This window comes from Ahaetulla prasina, chromosome 4 (genome assembly GCF_028640845.1).
Source record: "Ahaetulla prasina isolate Xishuangbanna chromosome 4, ASM2864084v1, whole genome shotgun sequence".
In the NCBI taxonomy this organism is placed as follows: domain Eukaryota; kingdom Metazoa; phylum Chordata; class Lepidosauria; order Squamata; family Colubridae; genus Ahaetulla; species Ahaetulla prasina.
In genome coordinates, this window is record NC_080542.1 from 115,274,858 (window position 1) to 115,296,194 (window position 21,337).

The following is a 21,337-nucleotide window of genomic DNA, read 5'->3' on the forward strand; positions in this document are numbered from 1 at the left end:
GGCAAGTGGAGATATCGGAGCACCTTCTATTTGATTCATTGCTATTTTGTTTTTTCCTATAAAGTCTCTGGAAAGATTAGTGGGATATGTTGTGTTGGGACATTAATAACAGTGGAACGGGAAAAGAAAGGAAGCTGATACTTTAGTGATGTATGTCTTTTTTGCTTTATGAACCACCATTTTTTTGTGTGTGTGATTGTGACATCATATGAATTTTCTATGAGAAAAAGCAAGCCATCTTTTAGAAGTTGTAGAGAGGCCAGATTAAATGATGTGCACTACCCATTGCTGTATCTACCAATCTAGATTTAGTGACCATTAAAAATTACAACGGTACTGAAAAATATGACTTAGGACTATTTTTCAGAGTTACAACTTTTGTAACATCCCCATGATCATATGATCAAAATTCATTTCCTTGGCAACTGGTTCATATTTAGGATCATTGCAGTGTCCCAAGGTCACGTAATCACCTTTTGCAATCTTTTGACAAGCAAAGTCTATGGGGAAGCAAGATGCATTTAACTGCATTACTAACTTATCAACTGCTATGATTCACTGTGGCAAGAAATTTCATAAAACGGAGCAAAACTCACTTAACAACAGAAATTTGGCACTCAATTTTGGTTGTAAGTCAAGGACTACCTACATTTAAGTACATTAATACTAGGTTCAAAGCATTTTGTAAGTTATGTATGATGTTTCAATTCTATGTTCTTTCACACTAAAGAACCATTCTTTATTTTTAACAGTAATTTCATGTCTAGCATTTGCTTCTAAAGAAATTACAGAATTATAAGAGATGTGTGAATACATTTAAAATTAGAGCTCCAAAAATTATTGGGCACAATTCAAATGCCATAAACATTGTGACTTCATTCGGAATTTACATATAAATTCAAAGATAATAACATAAAGGCATCTAAATGTTGAGCAAGATAGATAAATTGACATGGGTTTGATTCTAAAATATAATATTTGATCAAAGTAGGAAAAATTAAAATCTCCTAAAGCAGTTAGAAGTAACATGGGTTATTAAAGTGGTTAAAAGTTTCTTGTTAAATGACAAAATAATATTTTCAAAAAAGTACTTATGTTTTTTTAATATAGAGAAAAATGTGCTTTCCAAAGAGTGTGTGTGTGTGTGTGTGTGTGTGTGTGTGTGTGTGTAAATGAATGCTTTATAATTTCCTTTCAAGATTGTTAATGATCTTGTGATGGGGAAAGAAATAAGAATGTAGTATGCAGATGCAATGATATATTACTGAATGAGTTATCTGAATCTCTGAATGGTTTGAATACAGGTAGTCCTCAAATTACAACAGTTCAGTTAGTGACCATTTGAAGTTACAAAGGGACTGAAAAAAGTGATTTATGGCACTTACAATTACAGCATCCCCATGGTCAAATCAGAAGATTGGCAACTGACTCATATTTTTGATGGTTGCAGTGTCCCAAGGTCAGGGAATCACTTTCTGAGAAGTAAAGTCAATGGGGAAGCCAGATTGACTTAACAACCATGTTACTAACTTAACAACTGCAGTGATTCATTTTACAGCTATGGAAAAAAAAATAGTAAAACAGAGCAAAACTCACTTAATAAATGTCTCAGCAACAGAAATTTTTGGGCTTAATTTGGCCTATTTGTAAACCATTTCTATAACATAAGTTCTCCTAAATCAATTAAGGCTATTACTTTTTCTTGTTATTCCTTTCTAAAAGGAACTTTTCTTTGATTCCTTTTTAATCCAGCTGAAAATAAGAATATTGTCATTTGATGGTGGTAACCATCCTTACCTTTCTTTTTAGCTGCTTAACCTGTGTTCCTGTAACAGTATATTGTTCTTGCAACTAAAAATGCAAAATTACAAAGCAAACAAGTGAGCTGCAAATGCCATTATTCTTATATACATATATTTGTGCATGCATACGTCTTGTGAGATCTGTCTATCTATCTCAGGTTTGTTGCACTTGCACGGGGAATGCTGCAGTGCAGAAGAATATAAATTAAAATATCTAATCTGAAAAATAACTCAGTCTATGCAAGCTAATTAAAGAAAAAGTGTTGCTAGCTAGCCTCTCTAAATATAAGATTAGGATATTCAAACTGCCTAATGAAGTCACTTCTCCCTAAAGATGTAATATGAATAGTCATATTTAGATTCTTAACCTGACTAGATTTAAATTTTCTAGTGCATATAAATACTCTAAAAATATTAGTGCAATTGTTTAAAGCAGACATGTCCTAAAGTAGCAGTAAAACCTGGAAGAATCTATGAAATGCATCAGTACTAGGAAGGAAATAGTAGAAATATACATATATACTATAACCAAAAGGAAATATTTGCAACCCTTGAACTGTTAAAAATAATTGAAGAAATTTTTAAGTATATTTCTTGTACCTTTATTTCTGAGAATCTCTGAAACAGAAATTTCAGATTTGGAACTGTCTGGTAAGACAAATTATCTCAACTCTAAAATCAAAATTATAATGATAAAAAGAAAATAAAAAATTGGGTTACAAACAAAAAAACAAACAGTGGTCAACACCAGATCAAACTAAGATTGGGAAATCAGCAGAGAAAGTATTTATCTGCTAATGAAAGGGCACCATAAAAAACTCTAAACAGAACCCTTAGTGTCAGGGTTCCTTTATGAACAGATATTCACAGCAAAAATGTAAAAAAAAAATAGTAAACCTGGAATTCTCTTCAACAAAACATTTGATAAACTATGAGAAAAGTCAGGTGTGACCAATAGGAAAAAAATGTATGGCTTTGAAGCAGAAGTGACCTACAAAATTGACTTGATCAGTAGTTGGCAACCAGAGCATATTCCACATCTGGAATTTTATAATCCAGTTATGGCAGCACTATGGTTTATGGTTGTAAATGTCTTCCATTCCATGGTTATAATAAGCAGTTCCTGTGTTTTTCCAACTCACTGAGGAATAACTGATTAATTTGTGTCCATTTTAATGGGTTTGGGGGTGGGAAAGGGGAGGTATCTGATCATATGAATTCCTGAGCTGGATTTTTAAAAAAATTATAAAGCCATAAATCATTCTTATTCTCAAAGCTTATGGTCGATTCTGCCCTTCTAAAACAGTGCCATAAGCCATTGAACTATTTAGGTATCTAAATAAATAGGTTTTCAAATGGCTTTGAAAACTACAGTCTGTCTGCATACAGATGGTTTACTCAATGTTTCCTCTGCTATTAAAATAGGTTCTTGTATTATCTATATAAACAATGTACATAAATTAGCTGTATTTAGATAATTGAGTAGAACATGATATGACACACAATAAACCAAGCCTTAAAAATTTCTGAGCAACAGAAATTTATTTTGTAAAATTAACCATGTCTATTCCTAACTAAATGTAGTGCCTACAAGGTAATAAAAACAATCCAATAATTGCTTGGGAATGAACCTCTATGAACACCAATACTTTTATACCAGTGTATAAACACCGATAACATTTCCTCTGATACTGAAGGCAGTGTTCTACTGTAAAATGAAGAGATATGTGGAATATCCCTGTGACAGAAAGGGCAGTGGGCTAGATTAAGCTAGGCATGACCTACATCAGGCAAATTGAAGAGTTGTGGACTTCAACTTTTCAATATTTCCTGAATCCTGAATACAAGCTTTTGTTTTATCATTTCTATCCATTTCTAATTCTCTAGATTACCTCTTTAAATTTCTCGGTCAATGTCTCTATTTCTTTTGGAGAAAGGCCATTTTCAGGACAATCAAAGAATTGAATGGTTTTTTGGTCTCTTGGATAAACTGCCCCAAAATCTTCGTCGTCTTCATCAGTCGCGTATTCCTCTGTCTTGGAAGCCAATTCATTTTTTTTTAACAATTTGCTTAAATAATTTTTAACATACTTTCATTAAACAAAATTTTTACTGCAAAAAATTCCCCAGACAAGTAAATCTAAACAATTTTAACAGTCAATAAAGTCAGAAAATCTGTAAGGGAGGTGGAGCCTTCTAGAACAGTTCTAGATGAGAAGTAAAGCAGTTTTTTAAATATTATTTCACAATAACTATATTACCTAAGTGTGAATTATTCATTTATATGCTTGAAGATTGGAAATCCCTACCTCTTCTTTTTTGCAATGGTCGCTAGATTGAAAGCTAGAAGTTTTTAAAAATAATCAAACCTGGATTCTCAGTTTTTTACCTTCAAAAAAGAATCAGAAAATAGTAAAATATTTGGAACTTTGGACGAAGGTATTATTTCCAGTTGCAACTACCAAAAATGTTAAAATAGAAAGTGAAATATAAACAAATAACAGGATACCTCTTCATCCTCATCATCCTCATCAGCTTCATAATGTGCATAATGATGGCCTCTCTGGCGCTGGTCATACTCTATGGTCTGTTTAATCAATTTACCCACTTCACTTACTTGTCCTGCTTTTTCTCTGCCTATTATAAACCTGAGGAGAACATAAATGAACAAGGGTAATTCCCCTCCCTCTTCTATCCAAATATAGAAAACAATAGTGGAACATCTTACAACTAATATGCTTTAAACATTTGTGGATTAATATTCACTTTATCAATACAGCATAACCAAAGCCCAAACCTTTCATTTAAAGGAGATATTTTATAATGCATGGGTGTTTGCAACTAAGTTATACTGAATGTCAGGGTTCCAAGTAATACCTCCAATGAAAGAAAATTTCCTCAACATTTGTTTAAATGAGGGATAGCAAATCATTTACATTTTTGATGCAGAACAAATTTACAAATTAGATTCTCTTAAGCAGAAGAGGTGTTACTACTATCTACAAATTTAGGTACCTCCAGTACAGGGGTCTCCAACCTTAACAACTCTAAGTGTTGAGGAATTCTGGGAGTTGAAGTCCACAAGTCTTAAAGTTGCCAAGGTTGTAGGCCCCTGCTGTAGTGAACCCTTGAATTTACGTATATCAATTTGTGTATTTTTTTTCTTTAATGTTTAGGACTATGGACTTTATTGAAAAGACTAATGACTGTATTAAGAGGCTAAAGCCCTTGATACCAGATAGTTGTATCTGACTGTTCTATGCAATAAAGGAGAAACACCTGAAACAGCATGTTGAATAAGAACATTCAAAAGAACGCAGGGCTAAGGGACCATGCAAGAAGCTGCACACATCCCAAAAACAGGAGCACAAGAGCACATGACTTTCACTTACCTTTATAATCCTGAGGTTGTTTGTATGCCCATCAAAATTAGAAAACTATTTTCACAAAGCACAGGTAATCCTTGAGTTATGATCATAATTGAGCCTGGCAATTATGACCGAAAGTTGATTGTCATATAGCAGGTCACCATGTTACTAGAGCCAATTCTGTTATCTTTTTTGTGGCAATCATTAAACAAATAGAGAGGTCATAAAGGAAAGCCATTCTTCACTATAGAGTGCGTTTTTTTGTCAGAAAGCAGAAGTGAACAACGGTTTCCAGCAAAACCTTCATAAATTGTAGTCATAGGACCACAGGGTACCTGCCACAAATGGCCATAAATCTAGGCTGGTTGCAGAGTCCCCCAATTGTGTCACATGATGGGGGAGCAGCAAGATTGAAACTTCAAAACTGGATCATAAATAGCTTTGGATATCTGTTATAACTTCAAATGGTCCCTGAGCGACCAATCACCTGTTAAGATTTATCAGTAATAATAAACAGGTCACACAAACCTGTGATGTTATGACATAAAGATTGATGATCACCTTCTGCAATCTTCTGACAAGCAAAGTCAATGGGGAAACTAGATTCACTTTACAATCATGTTACTAATTTAATAAATGCAGTGATTCGCTTAACAACTATGACAAGAAAGGTCATAAAGTGGGACAGCTTAACAACTGCCTTGCTTAACAATGGAAATTTTGGGCTCAATTGTGGTCATAAGTTGAGGACTACACGTATGTCTAATTTTTTAAAGGAAATTTTTAAAAAGTAACAGAAATTCTTTCTCTTCTAACGAAGGAAAGTCAAATGCTTAGAAATGAACACTGCAGGAGAATTAAAAATTCACACTGTTGACTACATGGGATAGACAACACACATTATCCATCTTCATCATATGAGAGAGTGTAAATCATAATTTCAAGCCAGTTGCCGAATATCTGGATTGTGATCATGTTGCTACAAGGATGCTGTGATGGGCAGAAAGACAGGCCATCTTGCTGTCATAAGTTTAAACAGTGCTTAATGAGTGGTTATTAAGGGCCATCTGTACCATTTGACAATGTGAGGTAACAGTCAGTAGAATAATGTTTAATATACTTACATTATATTAAATGTAGATATATTGAGGCAAAGGGCTTTTTGAAAATGTTAAATGTTTTCATTCCATTTATTTGGAATATGCTATTTGTTTTATTACAGCATAGCATAACTGCATTCAATTTAACATTTCTTTTCCAAGGTTCCCTAAAAATGTTACCTCACTTTTCCTTTGCTACGTCTGAGAACTGTCGAAGCAAAATCTTGTGAGACACCAACCATGTTGATACCATCTACTTCTATAATTTGATCATTTAACCGGATCCTTTAAGAAAAAAATAAAAATAACAGACATGTAAAGAAATGCATGACATATTATAATCTGCTTAATGAAAGATAAAGTAAGTTGGCCCTATAATCCACTTCTGAAGCTTCTTTTGAAACTTAAATCAAATGTTTTTGAACTAATCCTTCGCTTAAACCAAGATAAATAATTCAACATCAGATACAGTGGCAAGTTTATAAATACGGCTGTATAAATTTTGAACCAATAACAATAAACAAACACATTATCATAGAAAAACACACACTCACTGGAATAAAAGACAGCACAAGAGGAAGGACAGAAGCATAATATTGCACAGGACTGAGGCTCAACTTTTTTTCATCATTCAATTGCCTTCTGATTTTTTTATGCTTGCATTTAAGTAGAATCAAATTAGTAATGCAGTCAGTATCTCATAAAAGTTGGCTCTTGAAACAAATGACATTTTGGTCATACCCAATAAAGTTTTCTGCTAAATGTAACTCAACTTACACACAAAGAAGCCAAATGGTATGGCAAGTGGAGATATCGGAGCACCTTCTATTTGATTCATTGCTATTTTGTTTTTTCCTATAAAGTCTCTGGAAAGATTAGTGGGATATGTTGTGTTGGGACATTAATAACAGTGGAACGGGAAAAGAAAGGAAGCTGATTCTTTAGTGATGTATGTCTTTTTTGCTTTATGAACCACCATTTTTTTGTGTGTGTGATTGTGACATCATATGAATTTTCTATGAGAAAAAGCAAGCCATCTTTTAGAAGTTGTAGAGAGGCCAGATTAAATGATGTGCACTACCCATTGCTGTATCTACCAATCTAGATTTTGTTTTATCTGAAACCCAGATCAAATAAAATATTTATGGTTTTGGTAGTGCCTAAACTGGAGCTGGCTTGAAGCAGTTTGACTGAACCTCTAGATTCCCACTTTTCTCCCATGTTATATACATTCATGCTCTTAATTGTTAGACTCAGAAATTGATGTCCCTGGAAAAATTTCAGAAAAGCCTATAATAAAGGATATAAGATCAAATGGTTGAAGAGTTTTTTTCAAACTTGGGATGGCATAAAGATGAAACCTACAGCTCTTAGCCTATTCAGAGGCTATTACCACTGTCAGAGTCACAAGTATTGGGGTCTAATGTAACCTCTCTAGACTTGTTGGGGCCAGGATTATTTGTATCCTGAATAACTTCTTTTGGTCCTCTTTATCTGAGAATTATTTCTCTATCAAGAACATAACAACAGGTGGAGCATTGGGATGTATCTTCTAGAGAACTACTGAGAAAGAGTATTCCCCCTCACATTCCATAACAACTATTCTACAAACAGGGAACTCTTTCATTGTAGCCATTGTGTGATAATATCCACAATATGCTCGAAAATGCCAAATATACTAACTGGTTGAAAAGGTTGCCTGCTTTTGTGTCTTTATTTAAGAATTAAATTTCAGAGACTTTTCAATCCTGATTTTTTTACTTGCCACTGACTCCCCCTTATTTATGACTCATATTTTTGAAATAAGTAGGAAGGTTTGACACAGCCTCCTTCATGTAACAGGATTTTCATAAATATCTATATAGAAGAAGCTATTTTTTCTCTCATCAGAAGAAAGAAATATATTTAGAGAATCAAAGGTTTTTCAGTTGAATAGTTTTAATATTCCACGTAAAAATTATAAAATCAGGTCTTCAACACTAAAAAGTTAATTTTTGAGGTTTTTTTGTTTTTGTTTACATTTATATTTTTTTGTTTACATTTATATCCCGCCCTTTTCCGAAGACTCAGGGCGGCTTACAGTGTATAAGGCTGTGTTAAGTCATTACTCTGCGGTTTGAACTACAATTTTAGAGGGAATATTTTTTTAATATACATTATTAATTCAAGTTTTAAAAAGCACCTAAAATCTAACAAACTAATAAATATAGCAGCAAAAAAAGAAAAGTAAATGTTGAAAGAAAAAAATAGTTCCTATTTCTTTTGCATCAAATATAAGTACATTTACAAAATTATTTCTTATTTGATGATTCCAAAATCCTTTTTTATATTATCCATTTTTTTCTTATCATCAAAATCATAAATCATAGGTGATTTTTTTCTATTTCATAGAAAAAGTCTATAAGGAGTTTTCATTCACTGGCTTGATTTTAAAATTTTTAATTTGCTTTTATGGGTTTTAAATTTTTGTAAATTTTATAGGGTGTTATTGTATTTTAAATTTTTGGCCAATTGAATAAGTTTTTTAAGGGGTTGTTCTTAATATTATATGTATTGTTCTTTTTGTATTTTATTCTGGCTGTGCACAGCCCTGAGTCCTTCAGGAGAAGGGCGGTATACAAATTAAATTATTATTATTATTATTATTATTATTATTATTATTATTATTATTATTATTATTATTATTATTATTATTATTATTATTCAATCATGAATATAGGTAGTTTCTCTAAATAAAGAGGTTAGTCTAGTCATCTCAATCTTCCTTAATCAGCAATGTTGAGCCTTACCACTTTTGACCATATAATAGTATTGCTATAATTATTATAAAGATAATTAAGAGAAATTCTGATGCCTGGATTTTCTATTTAGCTTACTAACAAACTGGATCAAAGAATTTTCTTCAAAAATAAAAATAAAACTAGAGTAAAAACAATATCTCTTTATCCAACAAAATCTTTTGTATCAAAGAGTCTTTGCTACAAAAGGAAATCTCTCTTCAGTTGTAACTGATTATTTCTTTAAGTGATTAAGAGATGGGGAGAGTAAGAACTTACAAGTCCAAGCTCCTCGCAGCTCAGTTTACAATCTAGCTGCAGAATCTTTTCTGCAGTTTAGCTAGAAGGAGCTGCTGTCCAGAACTAATATGTAGCTCTAGATCTCCCTCGGTTCCATGGAGATAAAAGGCAAGCAGAAATCACCTTCCAACTGATTTTCAAAGGCTGCAGCAGCTCTCCTCACTTTTGGGGAGCATCAGACTGTCATTCCACACTGGAAGCAACTCCCAAAAGGCAGTCATAATAGGTATAGTACTGTTCCATATGAAATATTCACCCACAACACAACACAATCCATTTCACTGTGTCAGTCCAGTGAAGATACCCTTCCCTTTAAAGATGCATACACAACTACATACACAGATAGCATTTTGAGCCATTAATAGAAATAGCTTATAGCTAATGGCTTATAACTTGACTCAACTATACTTTTCCATTTGGTATAGGCTATTTTCAGAACAGAGAATGGGGCCTGGGGGACATGAGGACTTCTCCAAAGCTTCTAATGGCACTTCATGCTATTATCACATATAGTAACAATTCATAGTTGGAAGAAAAACTGCAATCTACTTACCCTTTCCAAAGTCTACCCATAGGAGTGTTGCAGAGCTGGTAGACTGGACACTACTTTTATTCTTTGTAACTGCATTTACTAAATATAACATCTCATTGGGAAACATACCAGATATATAAAAGATATATAAAAGCATTTCAAGGCTGTTATATACTGGGTTTCTTGCTCTCATGATTCCAGTCTACCAGGGGTATCAAATTCTTCTGAAAAGGTTGACAGTCAGCACCTTAATTTTCATTCATTTAATGGTTGCTAAATATATTATCAGTTGTTCTCTTAGATTAGTAAGACACCGATGAGGTATCATCATTTGACACGTTTACTTGCTTAGTTGGAAAAAACTAGCCTAACAATTTTTTTTATCCTTCAAGATCCAGTAAATTATTCTCTTAGCTTCAGAAACAATATGTCTTATTTTTCTTTCATTTCACTTGCTATATCTATTCTTTAACATTTACTACTCTTATATTCAAAGTCATAGCCTTCCATATCTCATGGTCCTCAACAGATGGACCCAAAGATATTAACCTGTTAGTTACTCATCATGGTTTCAATTTACTCGTATTGTCCCTGGACTCCTGCATGAAAGTTATAAATCATTCCAGATATAGAATTAAAATCATGTCTCTATCTTCAATTTGTGTTAAAATGTACTATTCTAATAATGAACAGATGCATCAGAAATCTCTGTATGATGATCATACAGTTTCTTTCTCTCTGCAGCTAGCTTTGTGTTTGTCTAGATGCAAAATGGGTGTATTCTTCAATTCAATTCATGAATGAATCAAATTAATATTAATAGTTGGTATGTTGATTCTATTTCCCTCCTCAAACTTAATCCAAATCACTTATCTGCTTTGGAAAGCAAATCAACTGATACAAACTGCCTAAATAATCTTCCAAAAGACATTCTAAGTCTTGGCATGTTATCCTCCTTTCTACATTTTTTAGACTTTTTAATTAATTTTTATTTGTTTATATCCAAACCTTTGATACTCTGAACATAGTGTCAGTATACTATTTCGTGTTGATAAGTTTCCATTCTAATTTTTATAATTAATTTGTGTTCCATCAATGTTCATTCTTTATTTTATCTTGAATTTTTCCGTTTATATGATTCATTATTGATTTCCAAATTTTATCGCAAGTAGAAATAACTAAACATAGTTTTAATTTGCCTACATATCTAGGATAACTTTAGGATAAAAAGAACTAAATGCTTGATAGAGAAATAAGTATTTCCCTAAATGATTCTCATCACTGATTTCAGTTTACTGTATACCGAAATTAAGTTTACTGTATACAGTAAACTGTATACAGTTTACTGTATACTGAAATTAAAATAGCAACTTTTCAAAGATGTACCTTTTCACTAATGTTAGCTTGTTTGATGATATGTTTTTAAAAAATACTGTGATGAAAGTTAAGACACTCAAATGTGTGTTTAATTTTTAGCTGTTTACACTGTATTATGATTGTACTTTTCAGCATGAAGGATCAGAATAAAACCAAATGTGATGTTAGCTCATTTGATTAAATCATTTATAAACCACAGAATTTATAAATATTCACTTTCAATAAAAAACACACACTTTTACTGATTATTTATAGGCTCCATTAAGTTTCTATTTTTTAGAAATGTATATCACAATACACTTTAATTTTCAGTGATACTTGAAACAATGATAATTCATATTTACCTGCCATCTTTTTTTGCAGGCCCATTTTCTGTAATAGTTTTTACAAATATACCTAGCTTCTCATAACCTGTGTCTATTCCGATTCCCATTCCAATAATAGCGATTCCAAATCCTTGTTCATCTGAAAAACAAATTAAACATGAATATTTATAGCTCAGGGTTGAATTGTGGAGTCCCTGGTGCTCTCTGAGCTTGGTGGTTTTCTTACATGTGTTGCATTACAAAACTAGGTAACATTATCAGTGCTAGGTAATACTTATACACATACAATAGTGATTCTATGGACGGTCTTCCCATCTGTGAATTTTTCAAACTTACTTCATTACTCACTTTTTACTTTAACCCTATAAACTAGGGGTCTCCAACCTTGGCAACTTTAAGACTTGTGGACTTCAACTCCTAGAGTTCCTCAGCTAGCAAAGCTGGCTGAGGAATTCTGGGAGTTGAAGTCCACAAGTCTTAAAGTTGCTAAGGTTGGAGACTCCTGCTATAAATCATTTACAATAAAATCCAATATTCTAATACAGAACCAAGCAGCCAACTACCCAGATTTATATCTGTACATTGTAATAATTGTTTCAGGAAAGTTAGCTCATTGCAAAATATTTTCATAGAAGTTGGTACATGTATTTTTTGGTTAAACAAAAGCAATTATATCCTTAAGACTTTTCTGCAATTTCAAAGCACCCAGTAATTGTTTGCAAGCATTGGAGAGTCTTCCTCACTATATCATCATTGATCTTTCTGGGAATGAATGAATGAATGAATTAATGAATGAATATGTGCCATCAAGTTAGTGCCAACACTAATCGCTATGGTGATAAGATTTTCTATAAAATGAGTTGTCCCAATTTGGTCCTTTAGCTCTTCCATTGGAATTGAATTCAATTGCAATTGAATCCACCCATCTTGGTACTGGTTGTTCTCTGTTGTGTTTCCTTCCATTTTCCCCAGCATTATAGACTTATTTAAAAATCCTTTGGCAATATTCTTACATATACATATATTTAGTAATAGGGCCACATTAGGATTGAGAGTATTTTTTACAGATCTGCAAATAATTTACAAAATTGGTTTGCAGCAGAATAAATGAGATAGGAGAACTAAGTAAAATTATTCCCTTAAAAATAGAGAAAAATAAAAGGTTGTCATATATGTGTTATAAAAGAAGTGAAGAAGGAAAAGGAATGGAAAAATGAAGCACAGTGGCAAATGACTGTTACTAGGATGGCAGACAGTGTTCTGGTGGCAAGGTAACTGATTTATTACATATTTATTAGATTTATACTGTGCCTTTCCTCTAGAAGCCCTTGATGGTATATCTCTCCTCTGGTCTGTCAGGTAATCAATCACTCTATTTTTTAAATTTATTGAAACAAACACTTTTAAAATGTGGGGTTGAAACTGTTATAGAGCCACTCTGCCCCTTTGCTGATGATAAAACGCTAACACTTGTTGGAGATAGAACTTCACAGAAGATTTTGAACTGGAACAGTGTTGAGTTGACACTTTCCCTGCCTCATTTTTAAAATTTTAACTGCTCCTTTCTACACCAACTTTGAACTTTGGGTGTTGTCAATCTGTTCATGTAGTAGACAAAAAAGTAGATTTACATGGCCTCAAAAGAATGAGAACCTTCCTTGATCATAAAGGGACAGCTCTTTTACAGGGCATGGACAATTCTGGAGAAGACATGCTTTCTAAGTCTAACTAGATGAAACCATTTATAGAAAGGGTCCTGTATTACACTCAATCCAAACAACAAACAAACTAGAACTGCAGGTTCTAGTCCCACCAGGCCCAAGGTTGACTCAGCCTTCCATCCTTTATAAGGTAGGTAAAATGAGGACCCAATGTTGACTTTATATATAAATATACAAATAGGATGAAGACTATTGCTAACATAGTGTAAGCCGCCCTGAGTCTTCGGAGAAGGGCGGGATATAAATGCAAATAAAATAAAATAAATAAAAATAAATAAAACATAATGGAACAAGCAGACACATTCAGGGAGAAGTTCCTAATTCTAAAGTACAGTCATTTTTAAATTGTTTATCTTCCAGAAAGTAGAAAGTGAAAAACATTTGCCTTAGTTCTTCTGATTTCCGTGCTGGAAATGGGAATTCAAACATGGGGCTTAAAGCCCAGCATTTTTGCAGATTCACTAGTGTCTTAGTGGTTATCTTATCATCATTTAATAATTTATAATTTTTGAGATGCATACTAACCAAATACCCATCTCTTTATTTAAACATATTTAATTTTAACAGTATATACAATAAATTATATTTCTCAACTTGTATTTTAATGTTTTCATAATACAGTATTCAGTTAAGCTTTTTAAAAATTACACTGAAGCCAATGAGTTTTAAGTGCTATGTGGACCTGATTAAAATTCATATGAATTAACTCTCTTGCAAAAATGAAAAACTCATGAAATTATGTCTATACATTATATTATAATTACTTATTATAGATTCAAGGAGCAATATACAGCTAATTTTTGAATCCAAATGCCAAATTTTTTTAAGGGCATATCTGAGCAGCATTTCATATATTAAACTATTCAACTCAAACCATATGGCAATTCCAGAATATATACCTTTTTCAATGTCTACTGTGAAAAGATCCAACTTTTCCACACGTTTTTCTAATTCATACTCAGCAGATGATGATATTGGATCAACTGTATCATTTCTCCGGTCGTAATCTTTATCAGAGTATGTCTTGAAAACCTAAAAAGATATTGTAATCAAAGTCAGTTAAATTCAACGGCCTACATTTAAGGCCTCCCATTAAGCTAGGAGAAAATGACTATTTCCATGAAATGTTTGGAACTCATCAAAGATTAAGAGTTTCTACTATTGAAAACACCATAGTAGATCAAATGATTCCTTTTGTTAAACCCCCTCTAATGAAAATAATGATCAGTAAAACTGAATCAACTTAATCTATTTATAGGTAAGATACTTCATTAATGAAGCAAATCTTTGTCATTCATCCATAAGGAGTTCAAATTCTGGAAATGACAAAGTATAAAATAAGTGGATTTGAGGCAGAAAGAGATGGAAGTCCAAATGACATCCAGAAGCAAGTCAGAGTTTCATTATTGCTACCCCTTCAAAGTAGGCCAAGTTAGGAATCAGATACCACAATGCTGGAATTCTGGTACTCAAGAGACTTTCCTAAGAAATAGCAAATGTACTCAGATTAAGCATCCAAAAATTGTAATAGCACTTAAATAGAAAATATACTTCTTTTAACAACATAACTGTTAAAATAATTACAATTTTCTCTTTTATTTAAATTAGAGCTGTTTGAGTATAAATTAAGTGTTTTAGTTGCATAACAGAGTGAAGAATATAATCCCATTTTATTCTGTTGAATTTTTTTGTGCACTGATTTTTGACCACAATAAAGATTTCTTCATTTAATAGTAGCAAGACCATACTTGTCTTGCAAAAAATAAAATTCTTTTATTTTGTTTAATAGAAGCAATAAAAGGAAAAGAAGCTGGTGTTTTAAGATTCTTAATGAAATCAACATAACTAAATAAAGTGCTAATTTTATTGCATTCATCCAAGAAAATATATATATATATATTTTCCTTCTGCAAAATTGATCAGTTTGTTGAAAAAAGTTTAGGTTTGTTTCATCTACCTGCTAACGGGACTCAGTTATGTATTCCAGGATGAAAAAATGCTTTAAATATTTATTATACTTTTCAATAATAGATCAACACACTGAAATGTTATCATAAAAACTATTACTTTAATTTTTGAATCAATTGTATACTTGTTAACTTGACACACATCTTAGTCATTTAAAGTAAATATTGGGAATCATCAGTTAGTTTGTAAAGGTTAAGAAGATAGGAGGGAGAAAATCCTGCCTTTAGCAAGTCTTGTTGTCAAGGAAACAGATGAGTATGCTGTACCATTTTATAGTTATCTCCAAAAGAACATCAACATGATCCTGAAAAGGAGGATGATTAGGGCAATATTACTTTAAATGTAGGGGATTTTAGCTTGAATTGACTTTGGGCTTCGTCTTTCATTTATTTGGAATAAGAAAACAATGATTGCACACAAACAGTTTTTTCCGGATTTATTCCCAAAGGTACCAGATTTATAGTGCAATCCTATAAAGGTAAAGGTTCCCCTCGCACATACGTGCTAGTTGTTGCCGACTCTAGGGGGCTCATTTCCGTTTCAAAGCCGAAGAGCCAGCACTGTCCGAAGACGTCTCCGTGGTCATGTGACCGGCATGACTCAACACCAAAGGCGCATGGAACGCTGTTACCTTCCCACCAAAGATGGTCCCTATTTTTTCTACTTGCATTTTTACATGCTTTCAAAATCCTATAGAACTATATATTTCAATCCAATCAGGACCAATCTTTGGCATGAAAGATCTTTTACCAAGAAGGGAAAGAGTGGAGAACTCTATTCGTTTTCTTTGATCTCTTGCCAACTTTCCAGAGTTTTCTAAGCTCTCAGCTGTAATGATCATACATAGGAAGTACAAAATAGTATTTCCTATAAGAAATAACTACTCTCAAGACCTGTGGGCAATGGTGTATTTTCTACTAAATATTTCTTGCTTTAGTTCCAGAAGATTGTTAACAGGAAGCCAATAGAGTCCACACTAGCCAAATTAGCAATCATCCAGTTTGCCTCTTCTCTCTTCTTCACCTTCCCTGAATCACATACAGCAAATTCTCTTGTCTTTTTACTAACCTTTTCCATGCCTTGACAATAGACAACCAAATTCCTCTCTCATATCTATTGGCTAGAACTCTAGCTTGGTTTTTCAAGGTAACAAAAAAGCACTTTATGACAGTAGAGAAAGTTACGGATGGAAAGTCAATGATGCTAATGATGAGCCACCGAGTTGTTTTCGACTCTGGTGACCACCTAGAGATGAAATGTGACTTAAACTATATTTGAGCTGCAATTTATATTACAGCAAGTCTACCCCATTAAAATGCATAGTAAGGTTAGGTGAGAATGTGACTCACTCTAGGGGAAGAGTGGAAGGCACTGAATTATTCTCCAATTCTATCTATATTTTAACTATGGATATAACAATCTTTTTCCTTGTATTACATGTAATTTAATGTTTGCTGTTGATGTGATAGTGACAAATAACAATTTAAAAATCAATTTAAGCAAAAACTTAAGCGTGACAATATGTAGGCCTGAACTGATCTTCAGAAACATGATTAGACCAATTCTCTTTAGGCTAATAAATATTTATACTGACTTGAAACAAAAGCATTTTTTCTCTACCTACATAAAGGGCAAATGGTTCAGCATCTAGCAAGGACTATATTTTTCCAGCAAACTCTTAAATTCAGTTTAAACAAAAGATTGTGAACTTTTATGAACTTTCATTAATTTCTATCTTATGCTATTTTTACATACACATGCAAATTTATAAAAATAAATAAATAAATGCAATTAAAGATTTTGTAGTATAGTCAAAATGACATAGTAGGTTTCTTCAGGAAATGGCTCAATCTGTAAGAAATCTCAAATGCCAGACCAGTGATTGCTAATTTTTACAAGTAGATTTAGTTCAATTGTACCTGCAGGAGGAGTTCATTCTAATGGACTTAAAAGCATTTTCTTCCTTCTAATTACAGTTTCATAATCTTGCTCTTTTTCCTGTTAGCACAATGAGTAATATGCTAACAAGATGCAAAACTTTATTTTTTTATTTATAAATTTCAATAAAAATCAGTGTTTCAAAAATCAGAAAGCTTTCTATTTAAAGCACAACCTAGCTTCATAATGGCTCCAAAAGAAAAAAGCAGGGCAAAAAAGGAAGTGATACAAGCAAAAAGTAGGAGTTTATCTAGGATAGGTGCCTTGCTGATATAGCTCCATAGCTGGTATAGCTGGTAAATACAATATAATGCAGGAAAAAAAGATGATTAGACAGCAAATAGAAGGTTACAAAAGTGCATAAGAATGTAAGCTGTCTAAACAAAGTGCAAGGTTTAAGTGTATTTTAAATCACGTATCATATCAAAGAGATAATACTAAGGAAAAAAATTGGGAAATACAAGTATCCAATAGTTACACATAACTTATGATTTCCTTACTTTTATTATTTTCATTATTTTCAGAAAAGGTAATTGTTAAGTTCGGGCAATGAAGAGGCAGGAGACCAATGAGTGGCAACAGCTCTTTAGTTTATTGTGACCCAGCAAAAGATAACCGGCAAAAAACCCCTCTTTAAATACTCTTTTGGCTGCGGCTTCAACCAATCAGCAACGTGCAATTTTCCCGCCCAAAATTCCCTCTCGAAGTTCAAAATACATTACACTCCTTCCCTCCCAGAACGCTTTGTACCTCTATTTACATAATATTTACATGCTATCTTTCTACGTAGTCACGCAGGTAGACAGGGCGTCTCCTAACTCTTTCTGACCTGCGCAGTTCATTTTCTGGGAGAGAGTCGAGCTGGTCGGAGGGACTGTTTGTTCCTCCCCGCTCCTCCTCTAGGCCGTCCAGCCCTGGATTATTGGCTGAATCGTTCCTGTTGCCTTCAGGAGGAACCGGTTGGTGTCGCTGGACTTCATCGGAATCAGATAAGTCCTCCGCTCGCCTCGGGTTTGAGTCAGCTGCAGATTCAAACAATTGGTAGTCAGGGCCTGGTTGTTTGGTTTCTAATTTGTTTGGTATACGTTTTCTTAGCTGGTCTATGTGGCGTTTCCATACCCGGCCGTCCTCCATGTCTACTACGTATGATTTGGGTCCGGTTATGCCCAAAATTTCCCCTTTTAACCATGTTGAGCCCTCGCTATAGTTGTGTGCCCATACTAGGTCACCCACTGTCATTTCCCTGGTTTTTCCTTGAATACCCTTGTACCCGTCTGGGGTATAAGTTGGGTTTAGTCGGTCTAGCGGGCACCTGAGTTTCCTGCCCATTAAAAGTTCTGCTGGGCTGCGGCCAGTTGTTACACAAGGGGTCCTATGTTGGACGGCCAGGAAAGTGTCTATTTTCGTTTGCCAGTCGCCTGGACTTATCCTAGATAACGCTTCCTTGGTGCTCCGAACGAAACGTTCTGCAAGGCCGTTCGTCGCCGGGTGGAAAGGCGCCGAGAGGACATGTCTGATACCCTCTCCCACTAGATACCCCTCAAACTGATTTGCCGTGAATTGCGGGCCGTTGTCAGAGACTAGGGTGTCGGGCAGGCCATGTGTTACGAATAGATGCCTTAGGACTGTGATTACTGCTTCGGCCGTTGTGCTTTTCATGAGGATTATCTCCAACCATTTCGAGTAGGCATCTACCACAATTAAAAAGGTCTGCCCATGGAACGGCCCCGCAAAATCTATGTGAATCCTGGACCAAGGCCCTTTGGGTTTCTCCCACTCTCTAATGGGCTGTAGGGGGTAGCGACCTCGACTCTTGGCAGGATTGGCATTTCCCTACCCTGTCGCTGATGTCCTTATCCATTAAGGGCCACCATACATAACTCCTCGCTAAACTCTTCATCCGCACAATCCCTGGGTGGCTCTCATGCAACAGTTCCAACACATTTCCGCGTAATTTTTCTGGGATAACTACCCTATTCCCCCATAACAGAAACCCCCCTTGAACAGACAGTTCTGATTGTTTTTTCGTAAAGTCTTTGAAACGCTTGCCCGGCGCAGCGGGCCAACCCCTTTGCACCCAACCGATCACAGTCCGAATTGTAATGTCTCTATACGATGCCCTAGCCACCTGCTTGGATGTGACTGGGCCAGAGTCCAAAGAGTCAATTAGTAAGACGGGTGTCCCCGGGGTGGGGTCCTCAATTGTCTATGGTAGAGGGCATCTGCTCAGAGCATCCGCATGCCCTAAGTCTTTTCCTGGGTGGTAGAGCAATTTGTAGGAGTATGCTGCTAGGAAAATAGTCCATCGGGTCAGCCTGGGAGAAAGTGCCACGGGCGTTGGGCGGTCACCCGCTAAAAGCCCTAGAAGGGGTCTGTGGTCCGTGACTATCTCAAAATTTCGACCGAATAAGTATTCGTGAAATTTCTTAACCCCGGAGACTATGGCCAACGCTTCCCTATCTAACTGGCTGTAGTTCCTTTCCGCAGAGGACATAGTCCGGGAATAATACGCTATAGGGGCTTCTGTTCCATTCGGTAACCTGTGGCTGAGCACTGCCCCCACCCCATAAGGTGAAGCGTCGCAAACTAGTACTAGTGGCAACGTGCCATTGTACTGGATGAGGAGGCTATTGCTGGACAAAAGGTTTTTTATCCCCTCAAATGCCCTAGCCTCTTCTTTTCCCCAGGACCACACAGCTTTCTTTGCTAGCAACTTATGTAGCGGCTCGGTTATTGTTGCTTTATTCTTCAAGAATACCGCATAGAAATTAACAAGCCCCAAGAATGCCTGTAATTCTGTTTTATTTTTGGGGGCTGGGGCCTTTCTAATGGCCCGTACCTTGCTCTCCGTGGGGTGGATCCTTTCCCTGTCTATCCTATATCCTAGGAATTCTACAGATTTCACCCCAATATGGCATTTGTTGAGCTTAACCTTAAGCCCCGCAGACCTAAAAATGCCCAACACCTTCCTTAGTTTTACCCCGAGTTCCTCTAAGTTCTCAGCTGATACCAATACATCGTCGAAGTATGGTACCACTCCTGGCAGGCCCTGTAATAATCGCTCCATTAGGTTCTGGAAGAGTCCTGGGGCCACGCTAACTCCGAACTGGAGTCGCGTACATTTGAAAGCCTCACGGTGCGTGACGATTGTCTGCGCCTCAGCTGTGCTGCTATCTACAGGTAGCTGCTTGGTAGGCTTGGGCCAAATCGACTTTGGTGAAGACCTGCCCTTGCCCTAATTAGTGTAGCAAATGTTGCACCACTGGAACGGGGTATGCACTTTTTTACAACGCTTTGTAGTCAGCGCAAATTCGGACCGAACCGTCCGGTTTGACTGGGGTTACTATGGGTGTCTCCCATTTTGCATGGTCGACGGGGACTAATATTCCCTGGCTTACTAACTTGTCCAATTCTCGGTCAATTTTAGGCTTTAGGGCGAATGGGACCCTCCTAGCCTTTAACCGGATAGGGGCGACTTGGGGGTCGAGGTTGAACAAAATAGGGGTCCCCACGTACTTGCCCAGGCAATCCTTGAATACGTCCTTGAACTCCTTCAGTAGTTCGTCTCTGAGGATGACGTCGCTCCTGTGGACCCCGGTCACTCCCATACCCAAAGCTCGGAACCAGTCCAACCCCAGCAAACTCGGTAGAGTTCCGTTTACTATGGTGATCGGCAGGGTCTTTGTGAATTGTCCATATTTGACTTGGACAGCTGTAGCTCCTCGAACAGGGATCCGATTCCCCTGGTAGTCCTGCACCCTCAGCTTCTGGGTTTGTAGCTGACGTTTAGCGATCGCTGGCAAGTCTCTCATGATGGTGTCCCAGGACATAATTGTGATTAACGACCCAGTGTCTACTTCCATGGGGCACGGCACCCCTTCAACGTAGACTTGGGTAAATATCTTCTTCTCTAGTCGTGTCGATGCGTGGCCCACTCTCACAGCGGTCTGGTTTAACTTCGCGCCCTTTTTAAATGGACCAATCCCTGGCTGCTTTGCTGCTCCCGCACTCTGATTGGTTGGTTCGAATTTTTGGCGGGAAGGTTGGGGGTCTCGGCAGGCCCGAGCTATGTGTCCTTTTTTTTCACACCGCTGACAAACCGCATCCTTGAATCTGCAGTTTTGCCAT

General features: G+C 35.6%; 1 protein-coding gene across 1 annotated transcript in view; it reads right to left on the reverse strand.

Annotated features, from left to right (window-relative positions):
• Positions 1-21,337, reverse strand: part of PPP1R9A (protein phosphatase 1 regulatory subunit 9A) — a 175,931-nt gene that overhangs the window by 36,725 nt on the left and 117,869 nt on the right. Inside the window, exons 4-9 of the mRNA XM_058180091.1 lie at positions 14,203-14,335; positions 11,601-11,721; positions 6,451-6,555; positions 4,312-4,450; positions 3,695-3,838; positions 1,798-1,851 (exon numbers count right to left, since the gene is read on the reverse strand). Coding sequence (XP_058036074.1) covers positions 1,798-1,851; positions 3,695-3,838; positions 4,312-4,450; positions 6,451-6,555; positions 11,601-11,721; positions 14,203-14,335 — 696 coding nt within the window. The remainder of the gene's footprint in view (positions 1-1,797; positions 1,852-3,694; positions 3,839-4,311; positions 4,451-6,450; positions 6,556-11,600; positions 11,722-14,202; positions 14,336-21,337) is intronic.